Raw genomic sequence first — 26,634 nt, forward strand, 5'->3', positions numbered from 1 at the left:
CTGGGTCACCTGGAGGCCTACACTTGCCCCGTCAATGCTGGGCAGGGCCGGCACGAGCCCTGAGCCTTCCAGGCGTTCCTGGGGCTCCCACCCAGGGGCTCCAGGGACCTGGCAGTGACTGCCGGCTCACCGGGCCCCGGGGCCCCTGAGTCTCGCCGCGACTCTTCCAGGGAGGCAGGGCCCGCTGGGGGTTAAAGGGAACAGAAAAGTAACTCTCCCCGCGTTAAAAAAAAAAGTCACATAAACCCTGAAAAATACAAAGGACATCCTCTTTCCTTTCTGTTCTCATTTTTTTTTTTTTTTGCTTTAATGTTATCTTGGTTCTCTTTTATTATTTTCATTTAAATTGGTTTTTATTAAATGTTAAAATAATGGTACATGGGAAATCATGCATTTTCTTTTAGATTTATTTTCTATTTTTAATTTTTATCCCTCTCGCTTTTTTTTTAAAGTTTGTGTTCCTTCCCTCGTTTATATTTTCTCACATTTCCTGTTGTTTTGCTTCTTTGTTCCTCTTATATTTTGTTCTTTTTTTTAAAATTTACTTATGTTTTTCCCTTTTTTTTGTTTTTTTTTGTTGTTGTTTTTTTGTTTTTTTGTTTTTTGTTTTTGCTTTTGGAAGGTCTCCCCGCGGATGGTCTGGGTCCCCCTGCCCCGCCCCACCCCGCCCCGTCCCCGGGGGCCGCGCCCTCCTCCCGGCTCCGCCCCGGCGCTGGTGAGGCCCGCGGTCTTCATACGGGGGTGGTCCGGCGGTTGGCTGTGTTGGAGTGGAGAGAGTCCTTGTTCTCCTTCTGGATACAGTTGTGAACCTGGAGGAAGCTGTTATCCCTGTCGGAGTTGTAGGTGGCGGTGGGCGTGGTGGCGGCCTTCAGGGGGTCCCTGCTGAGCGTGTACATGGAGATCTCCGTGGACGGCAGGGTGTTGAAGCCCTTGATGCCCACGGGGGAGGCGTCCCTGGAGTGTGAGGGCTCCGTGGAGCGCGAGCTGGAGCGGCTGCGGCGCTGGTAGCGGTAGCGGTAGCTGGGGATGCGGGTGATGGCAGAGGCCTGGAGGTAGTCCGTGGCGCGGGCCGTGGCCCGGAGCTGTTTGTGCCGGTCGATAAACATGTGCACGGCCAGCACCCCGACCATCTCGGCGATGATGAAGGACAGGGCCCCGAAGTAGAAGGACCAGCCGTAGGAGTAACTATTCTTTTTGGAGTCGCTCTTGGAGGGGTCTCCGGCATTGGCAGATATGTACACTATGATGCCAATAATGTTACTCAGACCTGCGGGGCGCAGGGTGGCGGAGGGGTGGGGGATCGAAGAGAAGAAGGTTAGTTTCTCAGGAGGAAGTCGGCCACGGGCAGCCTCAAAGCACGGGGACAGCTGTATGGGCCTTCCCCCGTCCCTCGCTGCATGAACAGGTGGGCCGGTGTAGAGGGACATTGGCAAGCTTCCTCTTAACATGTTATCTTTCCATTCAGAGAGAGCCACAAGGGAAGTGCTAATGGAAACAGACACCGGCAGAGCCGGCGAAGAGAGGCATTCCTTCCACAAGGCGCTGAGTAGCTATTAATAGATATTGTTCATTGAGCCTTTACTACCTGCTTTCACTGCTTGGTGCTTCCCAAGCAGGGCACAGATGAGGAAACCAGCACAGAGAGGTTAAAGAACTTGCTTAAGGCTGCACAGGGCTTCGAAGCTGGTGTAGCAGTGGGTGAAGACGGGTTCCTGGAACCAGGGTTTAAAGCCTTGGCAAATTAACCTTAGTCTGAGTTTCCAGATCTGTAGAATGGGAGTAAGGATAGACTTTACTCTTCGGGGCCACGGAGAGGGTTAAAAGGGTGAATACTCTTTGTATTAGAGTATATCTAATACTAAGTGAGTACTCAGTACATAGTACTTAGTATATCACAACTCTCAGATTGTTCGTTCTTTTTTTTTTTTTTTTTAAGATAGAGTCTCGCTGTCACCCAGGCTGGAGGAGTGCAGTGGTGCAATCATAGCTCACTGCAGTCTCAAACTCCTGGGATCAAGCGATCCTACCACCTTAGCCTCTCTAGTAGCTGGGATTACGGATACATCACCATGCCCAGCTGATTAAAAGAACAAATTTTTGTAGAGATGAGGTCTTGAGGTCTCGCTGTGTTGCCCAGGCTGGTCTTGAACTCCTGAGCTCAAGCGATCCTCCTGTCTCAGCCTCCCAAAGTGCTGCGATTGCAGGCGTGAGCCACTGCACCTGGCCTGATGTTGGTCATTCTTACTAAATGGCTCAGGCTATACCCAGGTTCTTTTTCTGGCATCTGAAGCGAGTGTGACTCATCTGTCATGTAACTGGGCTCAGGCATCTGGATGTGGGTGCCTGCCTGGTCCCACCTGGGTAGGATAGTGAGAGGAGAGTCCTCCCTTGGTTTTCAGGGTGGAGCTGAGCATTCCATAGGGGTTCGAGGGCACTTGGGTGCCCTCTCATTAGCCTCCTCATGGGTTTACTTGCACCGGGAGGGGAGAGGGCCAGTGGGGATTGACCAGGTACCCTGAGAGGAAGTGGGGATTTGGGCTGCCTCTTTCAGGGGTGGGAAGAAGATGGGCCACTGGGCCAAGGAGTGGGTATAGGGATGCTCCTGGAGGATTTGGTGGAGGCTCAGGCATTGCTACAGGGCAGAAGCCCCCAGCACAACCTTCCTCCCCTGCAACACGACCTACTGTAAGGCCTGGAGATTCCTCTCTCCTTTTCTCTCTCTGCCAGGCCCTTCTGGCCCCTGGGCACCCAGCCCCAGCCTTCTTCCCAGTGGCGGGCGAGGACTCCAGCCCACTCCACTCCGTGACTGTTACCTGCAGATACGAAGAAGATGCCGGCACTCAGGATGATGTTGTGTCGAGTTTTGTAGAACTCGCTGGCTGCGATGCAGAGGCCACCCATGAAAAGCAGAATCACACTCAGGATCGGGAAAATGCTTGAGGCCCTCACGGCCCCTGTGGAACACAGAGGGTCAGGGAGAAAGAGAACGGCATGGCTATGAGACTGAGGCACACACAGAGGCAGGTGGGAGAGCAGCCCCGAGGAGCTGGGGGTTTATGGACACAGCCTTAGGGGAGAGGTTGCTTTGCAATCCTAGGGAGGGAGAGACAGCGAGCAAGCCACTGCCCAGCTCACAGCCCTGCAGGGGCTCCCCGCTGCCTCCAGGGCCAAACTCTAGCACACTCTCAGGCACACAGGGCCCTGTGGGACTTGGCCTATGCCCATTTCCAGCCCCACAGCTTCCAGTCCCCATGTTGTCTTGTCCCACCACAGCCAACTTCTCAGGACACGTCATTTCATGCTGCTGACTTTTTTTTTTTTTTTTGAGACGGAGTTTCCCTCTTGTTACCCAGGCTGGAGTGCAATGGCGCAATCTCGGCTCACTGCAACCTCCGCCTCTCGGATTCAAGCAATTCTCCTGCCTCAGCCTCCTAAGTAGCTGGGACTATAGGCGCGTGCCATCATGCCCAGCTAATTTTTGTATTTTTAGTAGAGATGGAGTTTCACCATGTTGACCAGGATGGTCTTGATCTCTTGACCTTGTCCACCTGCCTCAGCCTCCGAAAGTGCTGGGATTATAGGCGTGAGCCACCGCGCCCGGTCCCATGCTGCTGACTTTTGAAATACAGAGGTTCTTACTGGAATATCTTTTCTATTCTTCACTCAGCAAACTCTTCTTCATCCCTCAAAACCCAGCTAGAAGTCCCCTCTTCTGTAAAGCTTTCCCTGACTTCCTTTTTTTATTTTTTGAGATGGAGGCTCACTCTGTCACCCAGGCTGGAGTGCAGTGGCATGATCTTGGCTCACCACAACCTCTGCCTCCCAGGCTCAAGTAATTCTCCTGCCTCAGCCTCCTGAGTAGCTGGGACTACAAGCTTGCACCACCATACCTGGCTAATTTTTGTATTTTTAGTAGAGACAGGGTTTCATCATATTGGTCAGGCTGGTCTTGAACTCCTGACCTTGTGATCCACCTGCTTTGGCCTCCCAAAGTGCTGGGATTACAGGCTTGAGCCACTGTGCCCAGCTCCTTCCCTGACTTCCTTAGGCAAAGTTATGAGCTCCCTCGTCTGCACTTTGGGGCCCTGGGTGTGTTGAGAGGCAGTGTGGCATAGCGGTTAGGTGGAAACACATGGGTTGGGTTTGAGTCTGGCTGCAGCATTTATTAGCTGTGCAAGTTTGGGAAAAGTACGTCACCTTTGTATGCCTCAGTTTCCTCATCTGTAAAGCAGGAATGGTAATAATGCCAGCCTCCTAAGATTGTTGTGAGGATTAAATAGGTTGATTCAGGCAATGCACTTAGATAAGTTTCTGGGGCCTATAATAAACATTCAGTGCATGATATTGTAATATTTGTGTATATGTATGCTTCCACCATGAACCATAGGTCATGAGGCAAGGACTGTGGCTTTACAAAGAGAAAGTTCCTTCTCTTTACCCTTTCTGTCCAACGACACAGTAGGCTGTCAGTAGAAGCTCATTAAGTGAATAAATGTGGGTGGTGATGCAGAAGGAAGGAACAGGCACATTGCAAAGAAAACAAAATAGGCTGAGCACAGTGGCTCACACCTGTAATCCCAGCACTCTGGGAGGCCGAGGTGGGCGTATCACCCGAGGTCAGGAGTTTGAGATCAGCCTGGCCAACAAGCTGAAACCCCGTCTCCACTAAAAATACAAAAACTAGCTGGGTGTGGTAGCAGGTGCCTATAATCCCACCTACTCAGGAGGCTGAGGCAGGAGAATCGCTTAAACCTGGAAGGTGGAAGTTGCAGTGAGCTGAGATCACGCCACTTCACTCTAGCCTGGGCGACAAAAGCGAAATTCTGTCTCAAAAACAAAAACAAAAACTAAGAAGAGAAACCCTTCCGGATGAGGACTGACAAACAGGACCAGAGAAAACAAAGAATATTGTAATGAAAAGGGAGAAACGGACAGAAGGTGAGGGCCGGCGCTTCTGTAGTGGGGGTGGGTGGGGGAAAAGGGGTGCAGGCAGCTAAGGGCAGAGCCCGGGCTTCGTATGTTTGTCAGGGAGCAGCACCTGAATGAGGACCCAGAGGTGTTGGGGAGCCCTTCATAATATGTCTTTGCAAAGTAAAAATTATTTTGCTGTCCAAATTCAAATAGGCAGTGAGTGACCTCAGGACCCAGCTTGTGTCCTGGGAGCCATACGCCAGGCAGGAGGCAGAGCTGGCCTGAGGCAGGGGTGAGGGAAAACATATCTTCTTTATTATTATTTTTATTTTTTGAGATGGAGTCTCCCCCTGTAGCCCAGGCTGGAGTGTAGCAGCGTGATCTTGGTTGACTGCAACCTCTGTCTCCCAGGTTCAAGTGATTCTCCTGCCTCAGCCTCTCGAGTAGCTGGGGTTATAGGAGTGTCCCACCACGCCTGGCTAACTTTTGTACTTTTAGTAGAGATGGGGTTTCACTGTGTTGGCCAGGCTGGTCTCAAACTCCTGACCTCATGATCTATCCACCTTGGGCTCCCAAAGTACTGGGATTACAGGCATGAGCCACTGCACCCTGCCAAAGATGTCTTCTTTAAATGTTGCTTAAGTGGTTTCTAAGGAAGTTGAGTCCTGATAATTATAGGGCCCTTTAGCCAACCCCAGGGATTGGTCAGAGGTTGGTTTTGGAGGGGAAGGTGCCCGGAGTGGAACTTCCTCTTCTCCCCATCCCCCATCTCCACCCCTTTGGGTGGCAGTGTGTTCAAGAAGGATCTGTGAGAAGAGAATTTCTCTATATAGGTATTTTTCTTTTTCTTTTTTAAAATGTATTTTTATTTGTATTTTTTGAGACAGAGTCTTGCTCTGTTGCCTAGGCTGGAGTGTAGTGGTGTGATCTCGGCTCACTGCAGCCTTTACCTCCCGGGTTCAAACGATTCTCCTGCCTCAGCCTCCCAAGTAGCTGGGACTACAGGTGTGCACTATCACACCCAGCTAATTTTTGTATTTTTTGTAAGACGGGGTTTTGCCATGTTGGCCAGGCTGGTCTTAAACACCTGACCTCAAGTGATCTTCCCACCTCGGCCTCCCAAAATGCTGGGATTACAGGTGTTAAACGAGGATTTTAGGCAGTTTGCTGAGATGTGTGTGATGTAAAAACCCTTCTTCTGCACCCCTGCTCCATGGATCTGCAGTAAAGTCTACACTGCTCACAAATGGGTGAGTGGGTTACTTGGGGGGACTTGAAGAAGGGCAGAGCTCTTGGTGCAAAACCAAGCTACATATAGGGAAGCAGAGGTGGGAGGATGGGAGCCTGGAGCAGCTGTGCTACTCTGCAGTCTCAGCACCCTCCTTCTCTTGGGCAGGATGGGGCTGCCCCTCCCCAGACCTCAGGGAGATGTTCTCTCCTTGCAAATCATTGCTAAGACAACAGGCTGTATCCCTAACCTGATTCCCCCACCCAAACACACCCACATTCACACTCATGCGTGCACAGACATGCATGACTAAAAAGCTACCTTACTCTCATCTTTACAAGCACATGAGGATTGAGACAGTCTCCCCCTGTAGCCCAGGCTGGAGTGCCATGGCGCAATCTCGGCTCACTGCAACCTCTGCCTCCTGGGTTCAAGTGATTCTTCTGCCTCAGCCTCCCGAATAGCTGGGATTACAGGCGTGTGCCCCATGCCTGGCTAATTTTTCTACTTTTAGAAGAGACAGGGTTTCACTACGTTGGCCAGGCTGGTGAGGATGGTGAGAGCTTACTGAAGACCCAGGAGAAGAGGGAGGATATTTGTTAAGCACCCACTCTGTGTTGGGTCTTGAGCAGGTACCTAACATGTGATGTAATTTCATCTTCAGAACAGCCCAGCAGGGTGTGTTTTTCGTCCCAATTTACAGATAAGAAAACTGAGGTTAAGAGAGATAAACTCCCCTGCTACCCAGGTGGTGAACCAGGATTCACATTCAGGCCAGCTCAACTTTTGGAGCACCCTGTAGTCTCCCTATGAGGCTTCCAAGGAGCCCGGGAAGGGTGGGTGGCACAGGGCCTGGAGAACAGGGTTTGGGTCCCAGCCATGCCACTCGCTTGCTGTGTGGCTAAAGCAGGTGGCTCACCTCCTCTGTTTTTCCCCTGTGTAATATGGGGTATGGATCGTTAGATGGTTTCTGTTTGTTTGTTTGTTTTGGAGAGAGAGTCTTGCTCTATCCTCCAGGCTGGAGTGCAGTGGCACAGTCTTGGCTCATTGCAACCTCTGTCTTCTGGATTCAAGTGATTTTCCTGCCTCAGCCTGCAAAGTAGCTGGGATTACAGGCGCCTGCCACCATACCCGGCTAATTTTTGTATTTTTAGTAGAGATGGGTTTTTGCCATGTTGGGCAGGCTGGTCTCGAACGCCTGACCTCGGGTGATCCACCTGCCTCAGCCTCCCAAAGTGCTGGGATTATGCCCGGCCGTTAGATAGTTTTTAATGGTTCTGCCCTTTCCATGTGGACATGGTCCTGGCCAGTCGCAAAGGTAAATGATCGAAGAAAGAAGGAAGGAAGGAAGGAAGAAGGAAGGAAAGAAAGAGAGAGAGAGAGAGAGAAAGAGAGAGAGAGAGAGACCGATGTGGCTTCCAAGGGGCAGCAGCAGCTCGGAGGAGCAGGCGGAAGAAAGGCTCTGGTCTTCCCCCTCCAAGAAAGTGGGCTCTTCCTACCCACGGGATGCCTGCATGTGGCCGACCTAATTGCACCCTCAGAGCAAATGGACTCACAGCAGCCCAGGGCTTGATGTTTCCAGTAGGGCCCCATCTGCTGTGGGAACCCGGATGCCCCAGCTCAGCCTTCCTGCCGGCAGGGGAGGGAGCGTCAGCTGCGGAGGGAGCTGGGATGCAGGCGTGTGTGCAGCCAGAGGCCAGGCATGTGTGGACAAGATGGAGGGCGGCAGGAGACGGGGGAGGGGTCTGCTGTGTTGCAGCCAGCAAAGAGCCATGTGGAGGAATCAGAACGGCTTCAGAAGCCACCGAGGCAGCTTATGAGATGCTCTAAATAATGGCTACCAGCGGGGAATACAACCAGAAGCCTCTTCGGCACCGCGGAGCCGGCCCCTAGCTCCGGCCTCTCTTGGAAGAGGCCCCTTTGCCCAGAAAGAAGACAACAGTGGGCGGCCAATAAATCCCACCACGCTTAGGCCGCTAGATTTGGCAGGGCCGAGATCCAGCTGGGAAGTTAGGAGCAAGCTGCGACTCCTCCGTTGGGGAAGTTTCTTGAAGGAGGTATTACTGGCTGCGTAGTGTCACAAACTGAATGGGGATTTTGGAGTTAGTCACACCTGACTTTGAATCCTGGCTTTGTCACTTATCAACTGTGTGACCCTTGGGCAAGGGCCTTTACTGCTCTGAGCCTCAGTTTCCCCATCCTGTGAAATGGGAATAGTAAAAATAATCTTTAACTTATGAATGTTGTAAGGAAGTGCGGCCTGAGGTCAAGCTGCATTGGCATCTGGTTAGACATGTAGCCCTGCCGGGCGCAGCGGCTCACGCCTGTAATCCCAGCACTTTGGGATCAGCTGAGGTCGGGAGTCTGAGACCAGCCTGGTTAACATGGCGAAATCCTGCTTCTACTAAAAATACAAAAATTAGGCCAGGCGCGGTGGCTCAAGCCTGTAATTCCAGCACTTTGGGAGGCCGAGGCGGGCAGATCACGAGGTCAAGAGATCGAGACCAGCCTGGCCAACATGGTGAAACCCCATCTCTACTAAAAATACAAAAATTAGCTGGGCGTGGTGGCATGCGCCTGTAGTCCCTGCTACTCGGGAGGCTGAGGCAGGAGAATTGCTTGAACCCGAGAGGCGGACGTTGCGGTGAGCCGAGATTGTGCCGCTGCACTCCAGCCTGGCGCCTGGCCTCGAGTGAGACTCTGTCTCAAAAAAAAAAAAAAAGTTACAAAAATTAGTCGGGTGTGATGGTGGTCACCTGTAATCCCAGCTACTTGGGAGGCTGAGGCAAGAGAATTATTTGAACCCAGAAGGTGGAGACTGCAGTGAACTGAGATCGCACCACTGCACTCCAGCCTGGGTGACAGAGCGAGGCTGCATCTCAAAGAAAAAAAGGAAAAAAGATGCAGCCCCGCAGCCCTTTCCCCCAACTGAGTTATAATCTGGATTTTAATGATATCCCCATAGCAAGATTTGCAAGCATGTGAAAGTTTGAGAAGTGCTGTTATAAGAATTAAATTGGGGCTCACACCTGTAATCCTAGCACTTTGGGAGGCTGAGGCGGGCGGATCACCTGAGGTCGGGATCTCAAGACCAGCCTGGCCAACATGGTGAAACTCCGTCTCTACTAAAAATACAAAAATTAGCTGGGCATGGTGTTGTGCGCCTGTAATCCTAGCTACTTGGGAGGCTGAGGAAGGAGAATCACTTGAACTAGGGAGGCAGAGGTTGCAGTGAGCAGAGATCTCGCCATTGCACTCAACCTGGGCATCACAGCAAGATTCTGTCTCAAAAAAAAAAAAAAAGAATTAAATCGGGTCCTACCTTTTACTGTGTCTCACGCTAGAAGGTGCACAGTCAAAGGTAGCAATTTTTATTTCTGAGGTTCCTCTACCCAAAACTTCAGTCCGGACAGAATTTCCCTATAAATCATCCTGACTTCCCACAAAGCCGGCCACGATCTTGGTGCAAAATCTATCACAAGAGGCAGAAAGTATCTGATTTATTTAATGAACAAATATTTACTGGTCTTCTATGATAAGCATATGGCACTTCACATTACCTGCCAACGTTTATAGAGCCTCTCCCCTGTACAGGCCTTGTTCTAAGAGAGTGTAAACCTCACACCAACCCCAAGAAGCCATGGGCTTTGGCTTCAAGGAGATTATAAACTCCTAAAGCTGACATTGGCAAACTTGTTCTGTAAAGGGAAAGACAGCAAATATTTTTGTCTTCACTGGCCATATGGTCTCAGTTGCAATTTCTTAACTTTACAGCTGTAGCATATAAACAGCCATAAACAATATGTAAACAAATGAACGTGGTTGTGTTCCAATAAATTTTTTTTTACAAAATCACTTTGGGAGGCCGAGGTGGGTGGATCACCTTAGGTCAGGAGTTCGAGACCAACCTGGCCAACATGGTGAAACCCCATCTCTACTAAAAATACAAAAATTAGCCGGGTATGTTGGTGGGTGCCTGTAGTCCCAGCTACTCGGGGGGCTGAGGCAGGAGAATCACTTGAATGCAGGAGGCAGAAGTTGCAGTGCTGAAATCGTGCCACTGTACTCCAGCCGGGGCAGTGGGTGACTGAGTGAGACTCTGTCTCAAAAAACAGAAGACAACAACAACAAAAAACCAGCTGGTGGGCTGGATTTGGCCCACTAGTCATAGTTGGTCAGCTCTGGCCAACAGTATACTTTGTATTGGGGAAAAGACCACGTGGTCTGGAGCAGGGAAATGCTTTGCTCTAGACTAGCTGTGAGTCCAGTGAGCAAATACGGACTGAGTGCCCACCACTGTACCAGGCCTGGGCTGGGCATGAGAGACATGAAGGGTGCAGAACAGGCCTGGTTCATGTCTTTATAGAGCTTACGCTCTCGTGAAGGACATATATGCCAGCAGATAATCACAAAACCCGGATTTGCTATGAAAGAAAAGTACCTATATGGCACCAGGTGGGTATGTGACAGGCTAATGTCACAAGTAGACAACTAATGTCTATTGAGAGCTTGGAGTATACCAGGGACTGTTTCAAGCACTGCACATACACAAACTCATTAGTTCTCATTGCAACTCTATGAAGTAAGTACTTTATTTTTATTTCTATTTTTTGAGATGGAGTCTTGCTCTGTCACTCAGGCTAGAGGGCAGTGGCACGATCTTGGCTCACTGCAAACTCCACCTCCCAGGTTCAAGCAGTTCTCCTGCCTCAGCCTCCCAATTAGCTGGGACTACAGGCATGTGTCACCATGCCTGACTAATTTTTGTATTTTTAGTAGAGATGGGGTTTCACCATGTTGTTCAGGTTGGTCTTGAACACCTGGACTCATGATCTGCCAGCTTCGGCCTCCCAAAGTGCTGGGATTACAGTTTTATTTTTTAAATTTATTCTATTTCTACTTGTGGCATTATCTTAAGTAGCATACAATAATACGGCCTCTGAAATGTCATAGATCTGGATTCAAATCCAACACTTATTTTTAAATTTTTATTATTTTTTTTGAGACAGAGTCTCACTCTGACACCCAGGCTGGAGTGCAATAGTGCGATCTCGGCTCACTGCAACCTCCACCTCCTAGGTTCAAGTGATTCTTGTGCCTCAGCCTCCCAAGTAGCTGGGATTACAGCCATGCACCATCATGCCTGGCTAATTTTTGTATTTTTAGTAGAGACGGGGTTTTACCATGTTGGCCAGGCAGGTCTTGAACTTCTGGCTTCAAGTGATCTGCCTGCCTCAACCTCCCAAAATACTGGGAGTACAGGGGTGGGCCACCACACAGGGCCTGAATAAGTACTTTAATTATGCCTATTATACAGAGACGAAACTGAAGCAGGGAGAGGTTAAGCCATTTGTCCGACGTTTGTGAATCCAGGCAGTCTGACTCTAGGTTCTGTGCATCTAACCACTGCATTCCCTTCTTTTCAGGCCCTACACTTTACTGCCTTTCAAAGCATCCTCTGAGCTTATATGGGGATCAAGACGGGCCTTCCTGAGGAAGTGGTGGTGGCGCTGACCTCTGGTGAATAAGGAGCAGCTAATCAGGTACAGTGAAGGCAGGGTTGTGGGAGAGAAAGCAGCAGGAGCCAGGGGTGGAGGAGGCATGGCTTGTGCAGAGACCTGGAAGAAGGCTGGGTCATGAGGAGCCAGTGGAGGAGCTTGGGGAGCACTGGAGAGGAGGCAGGCAGGGCTGGGCCACATGGGGCCTCATGGGTTGAGCTAAAGAGCTTAGCTTTATCCTAAGAGCAATGGGAAACTTTAAAGGGCTTAGAACAGGCAGGGCTGTCATGATCTGATTTGCATCTTAAGAAGCAAACGGATTACAAAAGGGTCAAAGGTGGCTCCAGGGAAGCAGCAAGAAGGCTGCTGCAGCTGACCAGAGAGGAGTGATGCTGGTGCTCGGGCCAGGGTAGGTATGAAGCTCATGGACAGAGGCAGATGGGTTTAAGACATGTTTAGGAGGTGAACTGAAGCTTGATGGATGGATGTGGGAGAGAAGAGGGTGGTGTTGAAATAACTTCTAGGTTTCAGACTTGCCAGCTGGGTGGAAAAACACTTAGTGGGACTGGGAGAAGACTCAGCCTAGCAGTGAGTAGAGAGTCGGGGAGGAGGCCAGGCATGGTGGCTTACTACTGTAATCCCAACATTTTGGAAGGCCGAGGTGGGTGGATCACCTGCGGTCAGGAGTTTGAAACCAGCCTGGACAACATGATAAAACCCCATCTCTACTAAAAAAATACAAAATACAAAATAAAAAAAAATACAGAATTAAAAAGAAATACAAAATTATCTGGGCATGGTGGCGCATACCTGTAAACCCAGCTACTCTGGAGGCTGAGGCAGGAGAATTGCTTGAACCTGGGAGGTGGGGGTTGCGGTGAGCTGAGATTGCACCCTTGCACTCCAGCCTGGGCAACAAGAGTGAAACTCTGCCTCAAAAAAAAAAAAAAAAAAAAAAAGTAGGGGAGGAAAATCAAGAATCAAGGTTTGGGTTTGTACACGCTGAGTTTGAGATGGCTTAGGGATGTGCACGTGGGGTGTGGGTGGGGCAGTTGTGTGATGTGGGGCCCAGGGGTGCTGTCTGGGTTGAAGCTGTAGATGTGGGAGTCACAGACACACAGAAGAGCTTGCCCATGGAGGAGGAGAGGCTTAGGCCTGAGACTTGGGGAGCCCCATTGGTTAGTAACTGGATCAAGAAGAGCTTGGACAAATCATAGTGTCCTTGGCCTCCATTTCCTTTTCTGTAAAATGGAGATGAAAATCCTAACTCTGCCTATCTTACAGGGTTATGGGGATTAAGGAGGAAGAGGAATGTGGATGCTTTAGAAAAGCAGGATGTCAGTGAACTATGAGCAATTTATTCTTTTCTATGCTAGTGACAGAAATAAAGTGTGTCCTAAGTGCCCAGGAGACAAGTGGCATCTTGCCTTGTGAAAGGGGTGGCTTGAGCTATCCATTCTTTGCAAATCCACTTTTTGGCCAAACTCCCTAGACAAATCATTTTGTGATCTTGTGCCTCAGTAGGCTCCAACCCCTGTGGCCATCACGCCGTGATGTGGTGCTTCATGGTGGGCATAGCTGGAGGATGGGCCAGATAGTGGCATACAGGGCCCTGAGGTTTCCTCACTCTGTCTGGTAGCAGAGCACCCTCAGGGTGGGCTGGTGGTTGGTGGGGGTGGGGATGTGACGGCGGGGAGGTCAGGAGACCTGGGCCTGCTGTGCACTCTTCGCTTCGTTCTCCATGGGACCCAAGTGTGTGCTGTCCCCTCTCTGGCCTGAGGTCTGCACTCTGATGAGGTTGGAGTTGATGATCTCTAAGGCCCCATCCCTCATTGATGGTCCTGTACCCACCAAGACCTCTCCCCAGGGCACACACAGCCAGGTCATACTGCTGCCTTACCTGTTCACTGTGCTAGTAATGACCTTGAATCAAAATAGTCACTATAATCAGGTATGTGGGGGCAGGTTCCTTATTTTCTGTGCGTAATGGTAAGCTCTCATCGCATCTGGGATTTGATTCATCCTAATGGGATACAGTCTACAGTCACAGACCTGCACAGACCTGCTAGGTTGCAAGGAGCTTTCTAGTCTCTTGAGCTTCTCTTCCCATCTTCTCCTTCCAAGCTATGCTGGATGGTGTAGCCAATGGCCGTGAAAAGGGATGAGTTTCAGAAAATGCTCGTGTGATGCATGTTTATAGCAGCACAATTCTCAATTGCAAAAAATGTGGAACCAACTTAAATGCCCATCCATCAATGAGTGGATAAAGAGACTGTGGTATATGTATATGATGGAATACTACTCAGCCGTAAAAAGGAATGGGCTAATGGCATTTGCAGCAACCTGGATGAGATTGAAGACTATTATTCTAAATGAAGTAACTCAGGAATGGAAAACCAAACATGGGATGTTCTCACTCATAAGTGGGAGCTAAGCTATGAGGATGCAAAGGCGTAAGAAAGATACAATGGGCCCTGGGGATTCAGGGGGAAAGGGTGGTAAGGAGGTGAGGGATGGAAGACTACAAATTGGGTTCAGTGTATACTGCTTGGGGGATGGGTGCACCAAAATCTCACAAATCACTAAAGAACTTACTAATGTAACTAGACACCCCCTGTTCCCCAGTAAGCTATGGGAATAAAAAATTAAAAAACAAAAACAAACCCCAAATTGCCTCTGTGTGTGTGTGTGTGTGTGTGTGTGTGTGTGTGTGTGTGTGAGAGAGAGAGAGAGAGAGAGAGAGAGAGAGAGAGAGAGAGACCTCAAAGAAGAAAGAGGAGAGGCTGGGTGTGGTGGCTTACGCCTGTAATCCCAGAACTTTGAGAGGCCAAGATGGATGGATCAGGAGTTCAAGACCAGTCTGGCCAACATGGTGAAACCCCATCTCTACTAAAAATACAAAAATTGGCTGGGCATGGTGGTGCGTGCCTGTAATCCCAGCTACTCGGGAGGCTGAGGCAAGAGAATTGCTTGAATTGGGACCCGGGAGGTGGAGGTTGCAGTGAGCTGAGATCACGCCACTGCAGTTGAGCCTGGGCTACAGAGCGAGACTCCATCTCAGAAGAATTAAAAAAAGAAGAAGAAGAAGAAAGAGGAGAAAAAAGATGGTGGATGAGAAGAAGAAAGATAAGTCAAATGCGGTGTTCCATTCATAGTCTCCAGATGCAGACCGCTTGGGGTCTCCTCCTGGACCCCCATTGGCTATGTAGCCTCTGTGCCTTGCCTTTCCCATCTGTGTGATGGGGACACTGGTCATCTCACCCTCATAGGGTGGTTGTGAAGATGAATTAAGATAATGTTTCAAGTGTCAGGCCTGGCACATCGTCAAGTGTTCAATGAACGTGTGCTATATATAATAGCACATAAAAAGCATTTTGAGAGCCCAGGGAGCTAACTTGGGCAGTACCATCTGTGCAGGATGCCAGATACATCCCTGCTTCCTGCTGTCAGTAGAGATTGGTGACCAGTCACACAGGCTCAGGAGAAAGGCTGCCTGAGTCCATCTTCCTAGCTATGACCTGGCCCCCGGGGGTCTCTGCTGCCCCCTCTTCCATATGGAGCTCATGAGCACACGTAGCTCACAGGGTGCTATGAGGAGTAATTGAGTACACACACACTTGAAGCAATGAGAAGAATGTCTGGTACGTAAGGAGCACCAGCAAAGCATAGTCATCAGTCCAGCGGAGTGAATTGCTGCTGTCTCTCACGGGGCTTTGGGTTACTGAGGCTGCTGTTTATTAAAGTGCAGGTTGTGACTCATTATTGGGTCATGAAATTGGTGTAGTGGTAGCAACCAGCCCTTAAAGAAATGAACTAGGGCCTGGGCGAGGTGGCTCACGCCTGTAATCCTAGCACTTTGGGAGGTGGAGGCGGGCTGATCACGAGGTCAAGAGATCGAGACCATCTTGGCCAACATGGTGAAACCCTGTCTCTATTAAAAATACAAAACTTAGCTGGGCATGGTGGCGGGCACCTGTAGTCCCAGCTACTCCAGAGGGTGAGGCAGGAGGATCACATGAACCCAGGAGGCAGAGGTTGCAGTGAGCCAAGATTGCACCACTGCACTCCAGCCTGGGTGACAGAGCGAGACTCCGTTTCAAAAAAAACCAAAAACAAAACAAAAGGAATGAACTAGGACAGAATAGAAACTGCTGGCCAGTGTGCATTTAGGAAGACTGGGTGCTTTTTGATGATCGTTTTGCTCTGGTTCTGTGGATATGAGTGAGTACAAGTGGCAGCTTAGATGTTTCCTAACCATGGGATGGGGTCACAATAGTTTTAGCCACATTGGTTGTGATGACTTCTGGAGGGGATGTCTCTTAGAAGCCCCCTCATGGCAGTGTTTTCTGGAAGGGGCTGACAGGCCTGGGCAGTAGACAGGTAGCAGGATAATGGACCTGGATAGCACTCCCAGGGTGCAGTCCCAGAAAGTGTGCCAGGCTGGGGCAGGTCATTTTCCCTCTTGGGCCTCAGTTTTTCTCTCATCTGTAAAATGGGAGGATCGAGCTGGATGATCCTAAGGGAGTGTCTCAGTCTAGCGTTTCAGAAGCCAGGATGATGGGTGGAGTGTGATAGCTCACCCCTGTAATCCTAGCACTTTGGAAGGCCAAGGCTGGCAGATCGCTTGAGCTCAGGAGTTCGAGACCAGCATGGCCAACGTGGTGAAACCCCGTCTCTACTAAAAATACAAAAATTAGCTAGGCATGGTGGTGTGCGCCTGTAATCCCAGCTACTCAGGAAGCTGAGGCAGGAGAATTGCTTGAACCCAGGAGGTGGAGGTTGCAGTGAGCTGAGATAGCGCTACTGCACTTTAGCCTGGGTGACAGAGCGAGACTCCATCTCAAAAAAAAAAAAAAGCCAGAATGATGGATCTTTTCACTTCCAAAACACTAGTGGGATAAGACCTGGTGGACGCCCCTCGTGCTGTTCCACTGTGGCTCCTGGGGAGAGCTAAAAAAGTACCATTCACGGGAGGCTCAGAGAAGTTGTGTAACTTGCCCAAGGTCACAGAGTGGAGCACTCCTTGAATTCAGGCCCTTCTGTTATTCTAAGTAACAAGCTCGGAACTTGACACCTGGTCTCCCCACACCTCCCTGGCTCAGGTTACCTGGTGGGACTGGCGGAAAGGGGAGAGAGGGGGAATAGGGAGGAGGGGCACTGTCTGAGGCTGGGAAGGGCGGCTCTGGCCCAGCTTGAGACCCAATATCCTCCTCTGACCTCATTCTGGGAAGAGGGTGAACATGCCAGCTGCCCTAGGGAGGGCGGTAGCTTGTTTATTCACTCATCAAACCTCTTCTGGGCCTGATCTTGGGAAAGGCCCTGTGCTGGAGGGGGTAGGTGGGAGGAGGACACTCTATTTCCAGCCACTCCTTGTGGTGTCCTCAAGCTGTTCACAGTCCAGGGGGAGAAGATGCCGTAACAGAAACCAAGATGAAACAGACTGACAAATAGAGTGGTCATCTCCCCGCACATCAGCCTCGTCCTATATTCCCAGCCTCAGAGAAGGGCAGTCATGTTCACCCCATCTGCCAGCCAGGACTCCATGCCATCCACAAGACAGCTCTCTTACTTCCCCCGTCCAGGCTGTCTGTAAAAGCTGCCAGCTCGGCCGGGTACAGTGGCTCATGCCTGTAATCCTAGCACTTTGGGAGGCTGAGGCAGGTGGATCACCTGAGGTCAGAAGTTCGAGACCAGCCTGACCAACGTGGTGAAACACCATCTCTACTAAATATAAATAATTAGCTGGGCATGGTGGTGGACACCTGTAATCCCAACTACTTGGGAGGCTGAGGGAGGAGAATCGCTTGAACCTGGGAGTTGGAGGTTGCAGTGAGCTGAAATCGTGCCACTGCACTCCAGCCTGGGCAACCAGAGCAAAACTCTGCCTCTAAAAAAAAAAAAATAAATAAAATAAGCTGCCGGCTCTCCTGTGAAATACATGTAGAATCAAACCCTTTCTCAGCCACTTTTCCACTCCGGGGCTTGAGCACCTGCCTTCTGAGCCTGGAGGTTGGCCATGGTCTCCTAACTGGTTTCCCTCTCCTGCAGAAACTGGAGTGATACTGGCAGCCGGGACATCAGACCATGCCTGTCCTCTGCTCAGAACCCTCCTGTGGTGGTCCCATCTCAGGGGAAAGCAGAGGCTCCTGAGTCCTGCCCCCACCCCTTCTCCCATCTGCCTGCCCATCGTCTGCTTCTCACAGGGCATCCTGGCTGTTTTCAACCTGGCAGCCTCAGATGCTTTGCACTGGTGGTTCCCTCTGCCTGAATGCTCTTCCAGGCCTATCTGCACCTCCCGAGCACTCCCTCACCTCCTTCAGGTCTCTGCTCCAATGTCACCTTTGCTGCAAGGACTTTCTGACCACCCTGTTGCAAACGGAAGACCTCCCTGGGTGCCCATCTCTCTTCCCCGTTTCCTCTTTGCCTTTTGTGCTCATCACTGTGCAACGGGTTGCAACAGTGAGCACGGATCCTGGCGATTGCCCACTGAGTGCTCACTAGGCTCCAGGCAGCTGGAAAGAGCTGTCCGACTCTAACTCCCTTAATCCTCATGGCAATGCTAGGAAAATGACAATAAGCATCGTCCCCATTGCAAGGAAACTCAGGCCCAGGGAGGTTCACCAGGAAGTGACAGAGCCGGATTTGAAGCCTGGAGTGTGCCAAAGCCTGCCTCCTCCCACTGGTGCCCAAGTTCTGTAAATTCACCCCACAAATGCCCCTCGCATGGGTCCTCCCTGCCATGGCCACCTTCTGCCTCCCTCCTCGGTTCCACTCTGCTGTCGGCTACCCCTATAACCCCTGGCTGCCTATAATCGCCCTCAGGTGGTCACTGAATCCCTGGGGAGGTGTCAAGTCCAGGTGCAACTGGGTGTACCTCTCTTGTGTGTGTTGAGGGGAGCTGAGTGGGGACATCATCTTTGCTGAGGGCCCACCTCTCTTCCCCCTTCCGTCTACTTCCGGCTCTGGAGCGTGGCCTGGTGATCCACCCATCGAGACCTATCTGTCTATGTGTGTGTGTGGCCTGTGACATACCCCTTAGAGGGAGTGCATCAGCGACAGCAGCCAGCCCTGGGCCCCACACCTCCAGCCCCAGGCTCTGAATATGGAGTGGGGAGACCTGACCATACCCACTGCAGTCCTGGACTATGAATGCCACAATAGAGTGGATTTTGGGGTCTCGCACACAGTAGGTGCTTAATACATGACTGTGAGAGGAAGCCAAATTCCTCTGATTCTTTTCCTCTTACTCCAAATCACAATAGGACAGCTAGGAAATGTCAACTCCCATCTCCTGGACACAACACGCACACGTACGCACACACACATAACACACAGGGACCCACATACACACAGACATATGCAAACACAAAAGTGCTTACACATTCACACATGGACACTCAGGCGCATGGACATGCAGGTACCAAAAGACACAGAACACAGCACAGACTCATGCCCTTATACACAAAGACACACGCACGGACGCAGGCTGACATTCAAGATAAGTCACACCCAGTCACCACCGCCTTGTTCCTCACCATGCTCCTCAATCTTTGGTTAATGAGGGAAGAGGATACGGAGGCCACCACAGCAGACACATTTGATGGGCCCACAGCACTGGTTGGGAAAAACAGTCCAGTCACCATTCATTACTGGGTAAGCCAGTGATAGGAAGGGCAAAGTCCATATTGGTCATGTCTCTATGGAACCTGGGGCAGTGACCAGGGTCTCCTATAGCTGTTTCTCTATCACTGTGGTTCAGGAGAGGCTAGGGGAGTCCTCACATACTCATAGCACTGGGGAGTAAGAGTGTCCATTCATTCATTTATTCATTGATTCATTTGTCCATCAGATATTAATTGGGTGCCTTTCTTCTGCCAGGCCCTCCAAGAGGCTGGACAATGTCTTAAGCTTGGCCTGCTGGCTTGAGAGCAGTGAGCCCTGCTGTCCTTGCCACCCCAGGAGATGAGCTCTGAACTGGTGTCCAGTCACACCCTTCTGGCATTCTCTGCCACATCACAGCCTCACATTGGCAGGTGAGCTGTGCAGATGGGTTTGACAGACCTTAACTAGGAGCTGACTCAGGCCCCGCCCACCCCAGGTGCAGCTCAGCTCACCTCCTTGAGCCTAAGCTCCGCCTACCTCTGGGAACCACCTGCCTACCTCTGGGGAATGGGGGCCCAGCTGTTTTCCTCTGGAAGCCTGTTGCTTGCATTGATCTCGGGGCATTAGACCACGATTCACTTGTGAGTATTCACATATTCACCCACCCAGTCACTTCGTTGCTCAGTCATCAGAGTGCTTCTTTGGGTCAAATTCCCTGCCATGCCCTTTTCTGGGTGCTTGGGGTGCAGAAATGAATGGGACATAGCTCTGCCTTCAAGAAGCTCATAGTCTTTTGGGGATCCTGAGTGTGAACCAGTGAAATTGCAGCAAAGTGTGGTAAGGGTTGAACTGTGGACACAAGTAGGGTGCCAGGGAGGCCCCAGAGGAGCTTCTGAATCAGGAGCAGGGGTAGGGAGGAGGGGCAGGGGATCCTTCTAGAAAAATCATCCCTGTCTTCCAGCTTCTCTCAACATCTAGTTAGAACTTTGTAGAGAATGATAGAAACTCACATCTTGCAGCTTTAAAAAATTATTTTTGTTGTTCTGCCCAGGACTAGCATTTTATAGATCAGGGGTCAGCAAACTACACCAAATAAAGACTGCTGCCTGGTTGTGTGAATCAACTTAAGTGTCCATGTAACACAGCCGTACATATGCTGCCGTATTGTCAATGGCTGTAAGGGGAGAGTTGGGTAGACTGTATGGCCCACAGAGCCTAAAATATTCACCGTCTGAGTTTGCCAACCCCCTGTTACAGGTGTTCAAAAAATACTGTTGGATTAAGTCAACTCAAATCAGACCTTCTGAATCCTGCACTGACAACCTGAATACACGTGTTTTGTCCAGGGACACCAAAATGAACCGAATACTCTATGCTCTAAGCTCTTCCTTCTTTAAAAACAAGGAAATGGAGGCATTGAGTTGTTAGGAATTGCCACAGAAGAATCCTCTGTGTTTCCTTTTCTTAACAAAAAGCATTCATTGAGCTGTTATAAGGGCAGCAATGAATGAGACAAGTTTCCTGCCCCCAGGCGCTTGCTGCCTAGCAGATAAAGCATGACATCATTCGAGCTCCACCTGGTTAGCCCTGTGCCCCAGGAGTGTGGCTCCCAGTGTGGGGGCTCGGCTCTGCTTGCTGGTTGGCCTCCTCCTCATCTTTGCCATGCTGTGTCTCCCAAGTTGAGCTGTTTTTCCAAGGGCCCTCCCTGCCAGGCTGTGCTCTTCTTGGGAGCAGGGACTGCATCTCCCTCATTCTTCTTGGCCTCCCCAGCACTGAGCACAGAATCCAGTGCATAGAAGGAGCTCAACCCACATTTACGGCCTGGCTCCTGCAGCCCCACCCCAGACACAGTCCACAGGTGACAAGTCACCAGAACCAAATGGTCTTTTGGGAATTTCCAGTTAAGAGCATCGTCTTGAGGGAATTCATACAAGGAAATCATGAGCAGGGTATGATATTTTTTCCTTTTAAAAAAGGAATCTATAAATTGCATTATGTTCCCTCCCTCTCTCTTCCTAGCTGCCTGGCTGACTTCACATTCCATGGGCTTTTCAATGAAACCAGATTCCAGGCTGACCTGAGAGCTGGGCTTGATGTGAGAAGTAATTATTGAAAGAGACAGGGGCAATCTATATAATAAAATGCCTCCTACTTGTTTCGTAAAAGTGATCCAAGGGTAATGGCAACCCCTGTGCTGTTGGGGAGGGCCTGGAGCAGAGGCGGGGATGCTCCTGGGAGGAGAGCAAACCTCCTTCCAAAGACACGGCCTGAGACCCTTCAGCTTTGCTGTCCTAGGCGTCAAGGACTCTCAGGCCCTCTCTGGGAAATCCCTTTCTCAGGGAACAGGTAGCCTTGTTAGTTTCTGATGATACTTGAGACATTTCCTTGGGGCCTCAGAATGCTTTCTCTTGATAATATGTCTCAGGTGGATTTAAGATCGCAGCTGTTACATCAGGATATAACTTTGACTTACTTGACTTGCGGGGGAAGACAAAAATCTCATTTTTTTTTTTCATTAAAAGTTTCAATCTGGCACTGCCTGGTGGGTTACTTCATCCAATTATTCAAGAAATATTCACTGAGCCCTTATTACATGCCAAGCACTGGGCTGGGAATGTAATGGTGAACTATAGGGAGAGTCCACACCCTAGCAGATTGAGAGATGGTTACTCAAATAGCCAAGGACCCCACCAGCATGATAAAGTCCTGTCCTCTAGGAACTCAGGCAGAAGGCAGGAAGGACTTCCTGGAGAAGGTGATGTTTTAGCTGAGATCTGGAGGCTGACTGAGTAGGAGGAGTTTGCCAAAGACGGGGAGGGAAGGGCATTGCAGTCGGAGGGAACAGCATGTGTGAAGTTCTGCACTCCGGAAAGGAGAGAGGCTCAGCTTTTTCCTGCCCTCTGCTGTGATGAAGGCCTCTAGATAGGCCTCTCCTTGACTCTGTGAAGGATGGAAGGGTAGGGACCACCACCAGGAGGGAGATTAAAAAAGTAGCATGCACTCACGGAGGAAATACTCTGCTGTGTCAGCTTCGTAATCTGCATCCTCTGGGAAGTGATCGATTTGCTTGCACAGACCTTTGAAATTCCCTGCAAAACAAGGGGAGAAGAAGTGCATGAAACATCACAGTTTTGGGGGCGCTTAGGGCCCACCTGCCTCTTCCTGAGTTCTCACTCTTTGGAAACTCACTCAGCCCTCTCCCTCACCCCTGAAGGAAGGTTTCGCTTTGTCTGTTTGGACATCTGCCTGGTGAATCACAACACACACACCCGCAGTACTGCGGAGAGGATCTAAAGCTGACAACTTCAAAACGCTGCCTTCTATCCCTGCACTGAGGCTTCTGAGGATTAGCGGAGGCTTGACAGTGGTGGAGGTTTGATTCTGGGCTGGGGACTGCCACGGAGGAAGCCGATGAATGCTCCTCAGCCCGTCTCTGTGCCCCAGCTTGACTGAGAGTCACCCTGCATTTGACATGTGAGAAAGCAGCAGATCTCTTTTTAAAGAGGACACACCCCACACTGATGCTGCCAGACACTGCCACAGCCCTTTAGAAGAGGCTGCAAAACATTTTCCCAGCTGCAATTGCATGGAATTCACCAAACCCAACCGCCAACGGCTCTGAAATAAACATGGGGATGAGGAGGAGGTTGAGCCGCCTGGAGGGTGGACCGCTGGCCAAGTTCTTGAACTACAACTCATTTTGGTTCTACCACAGGCCTGTGAGAGCGGTATGATCATTTCCATTGTACAGATGAGGAAACTGAGGATCAGAGAGGGTAAACTATCCGAGTAAGTACTTGTGGCTAGGAAATGATGGAATCAGGGCTCAAACTAGGGTCTTCTTTTTTTCTTTTTCTTTTTTGAGATGGAGTCTTGCTCTGTCACCCAGACTGGAGCGCAGTGGCATGATCTCTGCTCACTGCAACCTCCGCCTCCCAGGTTCAAGCAATTCTCTTGTCTCAGCCTCCTGAGTAGCTGGGATTACAGGCATGCGCCACCATGCCCAGCTAATATTTATATTTTTAGTAGAGATGAGGTTTCACCAAATTGGTCAGGCTGGTCTCGAGCTCCTGACTTCAGGTGATCCGCTCGCCTCGGCCTCCCAAAATGTTGGGATTATAGGTGTGAGCCACCATGCTTGGCCAAACTAGGGTCTTTTGACTCTCAACATTTCGTCAGTGCCTGCTGGGAAGGTGAGAACTGGCCCAGGGCAATTCCTGGCACAGTGTCACAGGCAGGTACTCCCCAACGTTCACTGCTGAATGAGTGAACTCTTAAATGCAGCCTTTCTAAACACCGACGAGTAGAATAGACCCTACAATCACCAGAGCATCGGCTTCCTGACAGCAGGGACTTTGTTTCATTCACCATCTTATCCCCAGCACCAGCATAGACACAGCAGATGTCCTTGAACCTTCTCTGAGTGGAAGAAGAACTGGGTGCCTGCTGGGTCGTATGCACAGTGGGTAAGATGCAGGTTGCACAGCCAGACTGCCTGGGTCCAGCTGTGCCTCACTCAGTGTCTTTACCTGAGAGTGGCGATAACAAGAATTCTTCCCTGGCAGATTGTCGTGGAGGTTAACTAAGCTGATGCCTGTTGACTAGTTAGAACAGTGCCTGACACATTTAGGAAGTCCTTGGGGGCACTGATGAGAGAGAGAAGTGAAATTTGACTATGTCTAGCCACTGACATAGTAGCTGGTGTGACCTAATTAGTACACCCCTCAATACATGCTGGCAATGTATTTCCTTATACAGTCCTGAGACTATGTCTTATAAAGTAGGAGCAGATTCTAGTATGTACTATAGATATTACTTAGGAATTTTACGGTATAGGCCCCCTACTCTTTTTTTTTTCTGAAATGGAGTCTTGCTCTGTCGCCCAGGCTGGAGTGCAGTGGTGCGATCTTGGCTCACTGCAAACTCTGCCTCCCGAGTTCAAGTGATTCTCCTGCTTCAGCTCCCTGAGTAGCTGGGATTACAGCTGCACGCCACCACACCTTTTTGTATTTTAGTAGAGGTGGGGTTTCACCATGTTGGCCAGGCTGGTCTCAAACTCTTGACCTCAAATGATCCACCCACCTCAGCCTCCCAAAGTGCTGGGATTACAGGCATGAGCCACTGTGCCTGGCCTGGACCTATATATATAATATAGACCTATATATTAGGTTGGTGCAAAAGCAATTGTGGTTTTTGCCAGCAAAAGTACTAGTGACGCCGTAATTACTTTTGCACGAACCTCATAGTATACAGGTATATAGTATACAGGTGTATAGTATACAGGGATACTTAACTACCACACAGAAATAGAAACATATAATGGAGAAGAGGAACCCCTGTTACTACCTTTCACGTATGAGCTATCCCTGTACCAAATTCGCCAACTTTCTTGAGTTCTACAAGAAAAACAATTCCCCAGAGCATATTGGGACTTCTGGTCACTCCACTGAAGCTTGGTAGGGCCACTCAGAATAGTCGCATGGGCAGGTGTCTTCTCTGAGTGTTTTGGGTTTTCCGCTTCTTGCTCTCCCTACCCTCATCGTGTCATGGCCCCTCTGCCCTCCTGCATCTTGGGGTGTTAAAAGGAAGCCTTGTCCTCTCCCTAGTGCTTTGTTCCCCTAATCCAACCATACACCCTTCTCTGTGAGAAATGTCTTCAACACAAGCTGCTAAGAGGATAACACGTTCTCCCTATTGTTAAAATTACAAATCAGTATATTTGAAAAGCACTTTGCGAAGCAGTTTCATTTTTTTTCATTCAATCTGACAAATATTTCAGCAACCCGGTGTCAGGCATCTTTACAAAGAATCTGTGCAGGAGTGAGGCTCAGAGAGCAGTACTGACATGCCTCGAGGCGTCCTTCAAATTGGGGACAGAGTTCAACCCAGAAGGGCCCCAGCTGCATTCTGGTGGGCCACACCCACTCCTGTTCCCCACAGGAACAGGAACTCACATTCTTCGGGAGACCGCTTCTTGGGTCCAAGCCTGAGCCTCACTCATCGTTGGACTGTTGGCTCCTAGCATAGTGCCTGGCACAGAAGGAGGGCTCAGGAAATGCTGCAGAGCAGAGGCTGTATAAGGTAATCAGCAGCTCAGGTCTCTCCTGGAGGCCTAGACTTGGGCATCCAGCTGCCTGTTTGACGTCTCTCGGTGGATGTTTTCTTTTCTTTTTTCTTTTTCCTTTTTTTTTTTTTTTTTTTTTTGAGACGGAGTTTCGCTCTTGTTACCCAGGCTGGAGTGCAATGGCACGATCTCGGCTCACCGCAACCTCTGCCTCCTGGGTTCAGGCAATTCTCCTGCCTCAGCCTCCTGAGTAGCTGGGACTACAGGCACGCGCCACCACGCCCAGCTAATTTTTTGTATTTTTAGTAGAGACAGGGTTTCGCCATGTTGACCAGGATGGTCTCGATCTCTTGACCTCGTGATCCACCCGCCTCGGCCTCCCGAAGTGCTGGGATTACAGGCTTGAGCCACCGCGCCCGGCCTCTTCTTTTCTTTTTTCTTTTTCATACGGAGTCTCACCCTGTCACCAGGGCTGGAGTACAGTGGCCCCATCTTCGCTCACTGCAACCTCTGCCTCTGGGTTCCAGCGATTCTCCTGCCTCAGCCTCCCAAGTAGCTGGGATTACAGGTGCCCACCACTGTGCCCAGCTATTTATTTATTTTTGTATTTTTAGTAGAGACGGGGTTTCACCATGTTGGCCAAGCTGGTCTCGAACTCCTGACATCATGATTCACCTGCCTTGGCCTCCCAAAGTGCTGGGATTACAGACATGAGCGACCGTGCCTGCCCAGATGTTTTAAAGGCACTGAACATGAACTCCTGATCTTTCCCTCTAGCCTGGTGCTCTGGAGGCCCCAGCTAGCTCGGTGAATGCCTCTCCAGGGCTCCCTTGTACAAGCCTGAGCCCAGTTGTCAGTGCCAACATCTATTTCTTCCTCCTCCCTGCAGGCTTCTTCCATCAGGGTGTCCCGTCTGTGTTAGCTTCTTAGTGTCTCAAACTCGCCTGATGTCTCTGAGACAGCACCGCCCACCACCAGGCCACCATCCCTGCTCCCTGGATGGCTGGCGTGTGGCCTCCCCACTCATCAGTTTGCACCCACTCTTTTCCTTCCCTACAGAGCTATGGCAGTGATCCTTTGAACATGCATATCTGATCATGCCACCTCCAGCTTGGAAACACTCCAGCTCCCCAGTGCTCTCAGGGAAAAGCTCAACGTCTCTAACAAAGCCTGACCCCTAACCTCGATCTCTGGCCTCACTCCAACCGCCTCCTCCCTCCCTGTGCATCTTGGCCTTCTTTCCTGCCACACTCCCTCCTACCTCAGGACCTTGGCACATGCTGCTCCTGCTGCCTGATCTCCCACCACATCCTTTGTTGCCTCTTTCTCCC

General features: G+C 50.3%; 1 protein-coding gene and 1 long non-coding RNA gene across 4 annotated transcripts in view; one reads left to right on the forward strand and one right to left on the reverse strand.

Annotated features, from left to right (window-relative positions):
- The window catches only part of LOC105733752 (uncharacterized), a 161,058-nt gene that overhangs the window by 27,313 nt on the left and 107,111 nt on the right, over nucleotides 1–26,634 (forward strand). The window contains exon 3 of the long non-coding RNA XR_001111339.2: nucleotides 11,566–11,682. This is a non-coding gene — a long non-coding RNA (uncharacterized LOC105733752). The remainder of the gene's footprint in view (nucleotides 1–11,565; nucleotides 11,683–26,634) is intronic.
- The window catches only part of CACNG2 (calcium voltage-gated channel auxiliary subunit gamma 2), a 137,408-nt gene continuing 111,491 nt past the window's right edge, over nucleotides 718–26,634 (reverse strand). For all 3 annotated transcript variants that reach the window (XM_012476352.2, XM_012476351.2, XM_012476350.2), the window contains 3 exons: nucleotides 22,245–22,328; nucleotides 2,814–2,954; nucleotides 718–1,267 (listed from right to left, as the gene is read on the reverse strand). In XM_012476352.2, the coding sequence (XP_012331775.1) occupies nucleotides 732–1,267; nucleotides 2,814–2,954; nucleotides 22,245–22,328 (761 nt within the window). In that variant the 3' untranslated portion in view covers nucleotides 718–731. The remainder of the gene's footprint in view (nucleotides 1,268–2,813; nucleotides 2,955–22,244; nucleotides 22,329–26,634) is intronic.

The sequence above is a fragment of the Aotus nancymaae genome, unplaced genomic scaffold (genome assembly GCF_030222135.1).
Source record: "Aotus nancymaae isolate 86718 unplaced genomic scaffold, 86718_ANA_hifiasm-v0.15.2.pri h1tg000076l, whole genome shotgun sequence".
NCBI lineage: Eukaryota > Metazoa > Chordata > Mammalia > Primates > Aotidae > Aotus > Aotus nancymaae.